General features: G+C 40.7%; 1 protein-coding gene across 1 annotated transcript in view; it reads left to right on the top strand.

The window, feature by feature from the left end:
- The first annotated feature begins 8522 nt into the window (after positions 1-8522).
- Positions 8523-9434, top strand: part of Rarb (retinoic acid receptor beta) — a 334463-nt gene continuing 333551 nt past the window's right edge. Inside the window, exon 1 of the mRNA XM_021202966.2 lies at positions 8523-8944. Within this exon, the coding sequence (XP_021058625.1) occupies positions 8767-8944 (178 nt within the window). The 5' untranslated portion in view covers positions 8523-8766. The remainder of the gene's footprint in view (positions 8945-9434) is intronic.

The following is a 9434-nucleotide window of genomic DNA, read 5'->3' as shown; positions in this document are numbered from 1 at the left end:
TTCTTAGAATGGGGAACAAAATACCCATAGAAGGAGTTACAGAGAAAAAAATTCGGAGCAGAGACTGAAGAAACGACCATCCAGAGACTACCCCACTTGGGGATCCATCCCATAAACAACCACCAAACCCAGGCACTATGGCAGATGCCAACAAGAGCCTGCTGACAGGAACATGATATAGCTGTTCCCTGAGGACCTCTGCCATTGCCTGGCTAATACATAAGTGGATGCTCACAGTCATCCATTGGATGGAGCACAAGGTCCCCAATGAAGGAGCCAGAGAAAGTACCCAAGGAGCTGAAGGGGTCTGAAGCCCCATAGGAGGAACATCAATATGAACTAATCAGTACCCCCAGTGCTCCTTGGAACGAAACCACCAATCAAAGAAAATACATGGTGGAACTTGTGGCTCTAGCTGTATATATAGCAGAGGATGTCTTAGTTGGTTATCAATGGGAGGAGAGGCCCTAGGTCCTGTGAAGGTTCTATGCCCCAGTAAAGGGGAATGCCAGGACTGGGAATGGGAGTGGGTAGGTTGGGGAGCAAGGGGAAGGAATAGGGGATTTTTCAGAGGGGAAACTAGGAAAGGGGATAACATTTGAAATGTAAATAAAGAAAAAATATATATATATCAATGAAAAAAATAAAAAAAATAAAAATCAGGACTATTTGTTGTTTTATACTCAACAGCAGCTCAGTGCAAATCTCTATCTATCTCAATCAATCAATCAATCACTCTATCTATATCCATCTATCTCCATCTATCTATCATTTATCATCTATTATTCAACAATCATCTCTCTATCATCTACCTATTACATCTATCATCTATCTCCATCTATCATCTATCTAGCATCTGTTAATTATCTATGATTTGTCATTAGTGGATAACAGGTCTTGACAAGCCAAGAGATCCCCCTCTAGTATAGAGATTCCATGGGGCAAACCACTTCAAAACCACTTAGAAGCCACTTGGACAGCAGCTGGTTACCTTCTCTATCTTGAGAGCCCAGCCATGTCTCTATGTCAGCATTCTACTGAGATCGAGTAGTAGATTATACAGTAGCAAGTATGGAAAGCTCTTGAAAGATATGGTAGTTGTGACAATGAAAAGAAAAAACCCCAACAAATGCTTAAATGTTAAATATATTTAGACAGAAATATATAAAGTATAATAGTAAAAGTTAAATGTAGCATTAACTTTCAAACAGGCATTCAAATAGATGCAATAAAAACAGAAAGTAAATATGTAAAAAATTTGAGAATTCATTCAGAAGGGTAACAGTGTAAATAAAATATCTATTCAGAAAACATAGAAGTTAAGGATAATATCATCAAGTGAACCATAAAGCAAAATTTACCTTAAGAAAAAAATATGAGTCAGACACTGGTACTAAATACATACTGTGTTGTACACTTATATATATTATGGATAAAAAAAGATGAATGTAAAGGCTTTCAGAAAAAATTCATATATAAAGGATTAAAATTTGGGATAATATTGGACTTTCCAATTAAGATAAGGTTGGGAAACTGCACATGTGAAATTCTCATTAAAAATGCTACTTACTTAGCAAATTTATACCTACTCAAACTATCAAACGTAAGGACCAATATAGAATATTTTATGACATACAAATTTTTAAAGATTCACTTAGCATATGCAGTTTTTCATAAAAAATAAAGAAAATTCTTAAAAAAAAATGGACCCAAATGATGAAGAAGCAGAAGAAAGAGGAAGACATGAGACCTGGGAACATTAGTGGAAGAAAGAAGCCCTACATAGAAATCCACAGGAGACTAGAGAACAACCTGCCAGCTGTTCGCTTGCTCTGAACAAAATGAATGTCTTCACCCTTAGACCTTGTCCATCCTGTGACAAGCCTTCATAAAGACTATCAGAAAACTGGGAAAGACCTACTCACAGATACAAAAAAAATTCTATAAACAAACCTCACTGAGAGGTTATGGTTTTCCAGACCTCAGCTGATGCTGAGACATTGCCAAGTTTTTATTTTTTGTTTTTTTATTATTGAAAATAGTTTTTTTTTTTTTCTTAGTAAAATATTTCCTGGTTGTAGCTTATCCTCCCCAGCTTCTCTCAGATCCTCCCACTTCCCTATCCGCCCAAATCCACACTCTGTTTTCCTTCTTGGTAGCATGCAAACAGGCATCTAATAAGCATAATGATAAATAAAATTAGATAAAAACAAGCAAACTTGAATAGGACAAACAGAATAAAAAGAGTCAAAGAAACAGCTCAAGCAACACATATAGACACAGAGAAATCTCACAGAAACAAAAGACGAGAAACCATAATATAGTTGCAAAGAGTCTATAAAGAGAGAGAGAGAGAGAGAGAGAGAGAGAGAGAGAGAGAGAGAGAGAGAGAGAGAGAGAGAGACTGATAAAGCATTATGAGACAGAACATCCCAGGTGTCTATTGGTTTGTTTTGTGTTGCCTAACAACTGCTGGGCATGGGGTTTGTTATTAAGAGTGGTTTTTTTCCCCCAGTGAGACTCCTTTGGAGAAAATTAATTTTTCCTTTGCACGTGGTTATCAGTTGGAGCTAGCTACTGGGTTAGGGATAAGGGTTTCTGTCTCTCTGATCTACTCAGTCAGGACCAGACCCATGCAGGCCCTGTGTATGCTGCTTCAGTCTTTGCGAGCATCTAAGCTGTTAGGCTGTTATGGTTTTGCATATCTTCGTGTGTCCTGCTATGTTCAGAGGGCCTTGTTTCTTCGTGTCCTCCATTTCTTCCCGCTTTTACAATCTTTCTGTGTCCTTTTCTGCAGAGTTCCCTCAGCCTTGGGGAGAGGGATTTGATGGAAAAAAACCATTTAGGACGGAATGTTCCAAGGTCTCTCACTCTTTGAATATTACCCATCTGTGGATCTCTGTATTACATCTTCTCTTACTAGATCCTATCAACTGCAGGAAAATCTTCTCTGATGATGACTGAGTGAGGCACTGATCTATGGATATACCAGAACGTTGTTGGCAGACATTTTATTGCTACATTCCCTAAGCATGGCAGTAATCTTTGGTTTTCCCCTAGGTGCCTGGCCTATCTAGTCTAAGGTTCTTGTGTCAGGGATAGATTCTATCTCATAGAGTGGGTCTTAAACCCTATCACTGGTTGGTTACTCCTACAAGGTTTGTGCTACTATTGCTACAGTGCATTGCGCAGGCATGTCACCACTACAGATCCAACAGTTTGTGGCTGGGTTGGTGTTTGCCTCTCTATTTTGGTAGCATTCAAAGTATTCAAAACACTAGTCAGTAAGGGCAAAGGCTCCAGGTAGGCACAAGCTCAATTTATCTATTTTCAATGAGTTGTGTAGATGTTATCTGCAGCAATAGGACCTTGCCATTAGTTTGTGTAGAATAAGCAATAGATTTGAAAATAGTCTGTATTGTTTGGAAGTTCCCATGGGGCCACCCAACATTTGATTAGCTATAACCCATTCCTGGGACATGAGGTTTCCTTTGCTTTAAAAGATAATCAGTTGGGACGCTGTCTTGGTGATTCTGTTCAGGTTACACACACACACACACGCACACACACACACACACAGAGAGAGAGAGAGAGAGAGAGAGAGAGAGAGAGAGATAAAGAGAGAGATGGAGAGATTAGATATAAATATGACCTCTCAGATGACCCTAGTTTTAGCTCACTCTCCCTATATTCCCTCTCTCATCTCCTTTTTCATCTCCCCCTCTCCCCAATTGTTCCTTCTGTTCCAGTCCCCTTCCCCCAGTCCATCCATAACTATTTATTCTATTTCCTCTCCATCAGGTGATTCAAGTCTATGCCCAGCCCCTTACTCTGTACCTAACCTCTGTAGTTTTATAGACTGTAGCTTGCTTACTTAAGACTTAGCAGCTAACATCAATATGTAATTGAATACATCTATATTTGCCTTTTGGGTGTCTGAGTTACCTCACTCAGGATGATTTTTTTTCTAGCTCCATCTGATGGTGCCAGTTTTCACAAATGTCCAGAGGACTGTTATACTACCAGCTCAGGGACACACTCTGAAAACCATTTGTCTATAGAAACTATTTGATTTAAAACATTGTGTATACTTCGCATGTTACAAAATGTAGTTTAAATGGTTGGAAGTCTAAAGTGGGAAGTGAAACTAAACCCAAAACAACCCTATGGTTAAAGAAAAGATATAAGAGATGAAAACTGCCATTTAAAATGAATTTCCAATATAACAAAAGTATTAGTTAGATCAGAGGAAACCTACTGTGTTCATTAATGTCCTGGTTGAGACTTTTATTGCTGTCATAAAACACTATGACTGTGAGCATCTTAGGGAGAAAGATGCTTATATGCCCCCGCCCCTTTTCCTCATTCAAGCAAGTCCGAGCAGGAACTTGAGGCAGAAAGCAGGAGCTAAAGCAGAAGCCACAGAGGAAGGGTGCTTACTGGCTTGCTCACCTTTCCAGTGGAGGCACCACCCACAATGGGACCAGCCATCCCTCAGCAGTCATTAATTTATAAAAGCCCCACAGGATTGCCTAGAGTCTAGTGTTACAGAAGCTGTGTCTAAATTGTGATTCCCTCTTAGATAACTCTAACTTGTGTTGAGTTGACAATAAACTTGCCAGGAAATCTAATTAGAAGCGGTCACAGATACAGGGTGAATGTTATGATGGCAAAACCTGCCACTCTACATGTACATGATCTTACACAGACCAGGGGCAACCCCATGTCTCCTCTCCAGCTGATCTGTTGAGCATAGCAGAACAGTTTAAACTGTGAAAATAAATATTTAAGATGCTTTTTTTTTTAAATTAAAATGAATTAAACTGTTTTTCAGTTAGTATGTTTCAGCAAAAGACTTGTTTTCTGTATATCAGAGTTTGGATTTACACTCCATCCCTGCTTCTCCTCTCCTGGTTCTTTCATGAATGATAAAATCGATCCCACAGAAGCTCCTTCATGATGGACCTGAGACCTTTCAGCCCATCTCCTTTTTCCCCTCCTCATCTTGCTCTTCTGTGTTTTGCCTCAGGTGAGGAAGGACAGAACACAAATGAGCTCAGACTGAATCAAGCATGAAGGGAAGAATTGTATTAATACCAGTGACCATCTTTCCCTCCACAACCCTGAAACAAAGGACATTTGCCACTAGGAATAGCTTCATCAGTCATACATGTGGGCAGATGGGGACTTTTCACAAAGCCCACCAACAAGCAGGACTTTTCCAACACAGAATTGCTTCATTTTCTTCTTATTAGCATAAGTTATTCTGCTATTAGCATTGTTTTAATTTTTTTTTTTAATCTCCCAAGTGTGCTACACAGGCATGCAAGATGCTGCCAATCTTGAGGATTTGAAAGCAAAGAGAGAGGGGAAGATTATGGTGTGTGTGTCCCTGGTTGGTGTGTGTGTGTGTGTGTGTGTGTGTGTGTGTGTGTGTGTGTGTGTGTGTATACAGCTTTAAAAAAAAAAAATCAGAGAATTGTGCCCTGTGGGGTTGAGTTTGCTAAGCTGTCAGCTCTAGCAGTTAATGAGCTAGTTTGTCAGATGGAGAGAGAAAAGACCCGTTGTAACAATGCTGTGCTTTGTGTGGGATTTCAAAATCAAATCGACTGGAAATGCAGCAAATACTAAATGGCACTGCTTTATTCTCTAATTAATTTGCTACAAACTGTAAAATAAAAGCATTAAAGATGTGAGCTGGAGTATGCTTTTGAGAAGAGAAAACACCCAAAGCATTTAGCTCTGCTAAAGTTATGTGCAGCCCACTCTCTTTTCATCAGAGACAATCTACAGCTCAGGATTTCTAGAGATGGTGACATTTTTGGGTGAGGCATCATTTTAGGGTTAATGTTCATAAAGCAAGTGGAAACACTTCTTTAGGGATCAGGGGGTGCTAAGACCCCAGGACCCTGGGCTTTCCCTGTGGACAGTATCCATTTTAGTACAGAGGGGCCAGAGATTAAGGCTAGCCTCTGAGTGAGGACAAAGGCTAGTATTACCCCTATGCTTGGATTCTTTCCCCTGAGGGTGGCAATTGGTGCAGTATGCAATCTACTAGTCGTGCAAGCTCTACCCGGTTCAGAGGGAGCAGAAGACGGAGCACCATTCAAGCCAGTTGGAAGTTCTGACTCTGCCACATGTGTAGGATATGGGAGAAGATGTTTAAACTCTTGTCAGTTCTACAGCTTGTCCAGAAAGTGAGGCAGGTCCCTGCAACCCTGTGAGATTGTTCAGAGTGTCAAAGGTCAGAGCTTATACCTCAGGGTCTTATACCTGTGGTAAAGAAACAGAAGTTACTGATTAGGGTATTTGGGGACCCCTTAATGCTCAAGAGGATACACAGGTTACTGTTTTCCCTTTATCCATATTCCATTTTTCTCTTTTTTAGTTCTCTGCTGTAACACATTCTCCTTCATTCCCAGCCCAAAGTCCACAGCCTTTCCAGTAAGCTGGTTCTCAGAAGCACACTACTTAATGAGACAATATGTGTGTTTAACATGAACCTTCACTGGGTGTTTACTATAAATCAGGCATTGTTCATCTCTGTGTAGCAGGATCCCATTTCATCTTTTCAGTGAGCCTCTGAAGTAAATTCTTTAATTATTCACATTTTACACCTTTTAAAAAGCCTTCTATATTGAGACATGAAATTATTTCCCCAAAGTCCAGAATCACAACTGAACTTGGCATCTGGCTCTGTCCTATACAACTGATCACTTTGCTTTGAAGGTTCCAGGGTCTGGGTTCAGAGCTTGTCAACCAGTGAGCTCCAAAGTTCCTTCTGGATGTGGTTACCATGACAAAGGTAATTATGTGAAGTATTCGGTCAGTCCAGAGAATAGAGGTGAGACTTCTCCCACTCTCTCTCAAGGAATCTTAGGTAGAGAACTTGTGGAATATGCTTGGGAAAGGCTGGGTGGTTGGGCCCTCATTAAGCGTGTGACTTCTCTCAGGGTTGTAAGTCCTCCTGATTACAGGGACCATATCACAATTTGTGATGTTTACACTCATACCTGACACATAATAGTTTGCTTAGACTGATGGGTAGTGAGTAAGGGATGGAGGAAGAGAAGAGTAATGAATGAGTGAGTGTTGGAGTAGGGATGGATGGGAAATGAATGGATAGAAGTGTGGGAGGGATAGTAGATGCATAAATGGAGGAATGAAGGGATGGATGTAGAGCAAGGGAGACATGAATTATGGGTTGATTTTTTTTCAGTGTAGCTATTCATGTTTAATAGCTAAATATAAGATATAGAACTTAGAAGATAGTATAGACATACTTTAAAAATATTTATATAATGGATTTTTCTCTTTGGCTGTGCTACATATATGCATACATATGAACATTCAATACAACCTGCTGAGTCTATTCAGTGCTGATTATATGCATATGTTTCTAAGACTGATCATCCATTTCGTATTAGATAAATACTTAGGTGGCATATCTCTGTAATGTCTGGATAGGAGTTCTGATTGCTTTTCTCCACTGACAGCTTGCACAGTCCTTTCCAAATACCATGAAAGCCAGTTCTCTGGCCTGTGGCTTTCAAAGGAATCTCAGCTTAATTCCTTAAAACCTTGTGTCAGAAGTGCACGGTGTCTTCAGAAGTAGCAACTTGTCTTAAAATTCTGTATGGCAACCAAAGTCAGTGGCAATTGGCTATATTATTTGGGGAGTCGTGGACTCTCCTGACCAATAACTCCAGAGGTTTCTCATGTCTGGAGCTGGAGATTTTGTTAGGTAGTCTGTGATTCTGGGGGAGCATTGTCATCCCTAGGTGGCATATGTGATTTAGATAAACATAGAATACGAGTCCCTGTGGTTTCTTTAAACATTCTTAGTGTTGTTTACCTTGATATTGTTCTTGTAGACACATTGGAAATAAGGAACTGATCTAAAATGTCCCACTGCAATGGTTTTGACATTTCTTTATATTAAAATTGAGCTTTTTCCTGCAGTTATATTTTGTTGCTGGTGTTCCATCCCACATGGAAACAGTGAAATTCAAAATTGTTCCTGTATAGTATGTACAAGCTTGGAGGCCTGTAGGCTAGACTGCATCAAACAAGCAATTTTCCTGAATAACATGATCATATTCATTCAGAAAATGTTTACTGGGTGCCGGTTCATGCTCGGAAACTAAGGGCTGCAAGCATAGATGAAAACAAGAGAAACACTGTAAGTAGAGGGACAGGAAATAAATACTTCACCACGGCTATGGAGAAACGTGAGGACAGAGAACTGTGTTACAGGGAGCAGAGTTCAGAGTGCTGCTGGGATTTAATAGATAGGATCAATTAGGATAAAATCATATGTAGATGTTTTAGCCTATATTATAAGGCTTGAATTTGAAAATCCAAAACCACAAAATTGTAAATGTATGGAGAAAAAAAAAAAGGAATTTGAAGGTCTAAATCATTAATAATATTTTTGCACAATAACTTAATAAAGTGAGAAATTCCTTAGATTTGTGATGCATTTGCTTGTTTGTATTCTGACAGGATTAACAGCCTTGGAATTTGAAGATGACCATGGCCCCAGAACCCTAAGCTGAGCAGCTGGCCAACATCAGCATCCTTCCTGTTATCTGAAAAGCAAAATGGGAGACGGAGCGCCCCTACTGGGAGGAAGTCAGGTCAGCGGGTGAACGTGCCTGCTTTGGACAGGACCTTACTGAGCCTGTTTGCACACACCCGCCTCCTTCTGTGTGATTCTGGACGTGTAGTAATGTGTGTCCACCCTGGAGCACTGAAGTCCGAAGCATGAGCACCAGCAGCCACGCATGCCCAGTCCCGGCAGTGCGTGGACCCATGACTCACTACCCAGCTGCACCCTACCCATTCCTGTTCCCACCTGTCATCGGAGGACTCTCCCTGCCTCCACTCCACGGACTCCATGGCCACCCACCTCCCAGTGGATGCAGCACCCCATCACCAGCCAGTAAGTACTCAGGGCCTTTGCCCTGGCAGACGCACACTGTATGGTAGATAAACTCTGCTCAATTATGTTGGTTTCTCTCTGTTGAAAATTCTATCTGAAATTTTCTGGGGGGAAAAATGAACATGTGGTGACAGCAAGGTGTGACATTAAAAAAAAAAAAAAAAGGTGGCCTTTGGGTTTTGGTTCACACTAAGCAGCTAAGACACTTGTTCTGTTTTATAATGTGTGGGACAAAAGCTGCTGATCAGAGGAGGAGGAGAGTCCTGAAGACACTCACCACTGGAGTGTGCACCTCCAGAGAGAGACAATGATAGGGAAAAGCCATTGACCCTCCTGAAGTTGGAGTCTAACTTGTGAGATTCTCTCTGGGTTATTGTGTTACCAATGCTGCTGGTGGTGCTGGTCCTCCGTTCACAGACGATGGGTCTGCTCCTGTCAGGTGGTTTTCTGTGTCCCTGACGACTTTGGGTTCTTAACTGAGTTGCTTCTA

This window comes from Mus pahari, chromosome 8 (genome assembly GCF_900095145.1).
Source record: "Mus pahari chromosome 8, PAHARI_EIJ_v1.1, whole genome shotgun sequence".
Classification (NCBI taxonomy): Eukaryota; Metazoa; Chordata; class Mammalia; order Rodentia; family Muridae; genus Mus; species Mus pahari.
Note: the sequence above shows the minus strand (reverse complement) of the source record. Positions and strands in the feature narration are given on the sequence as shown.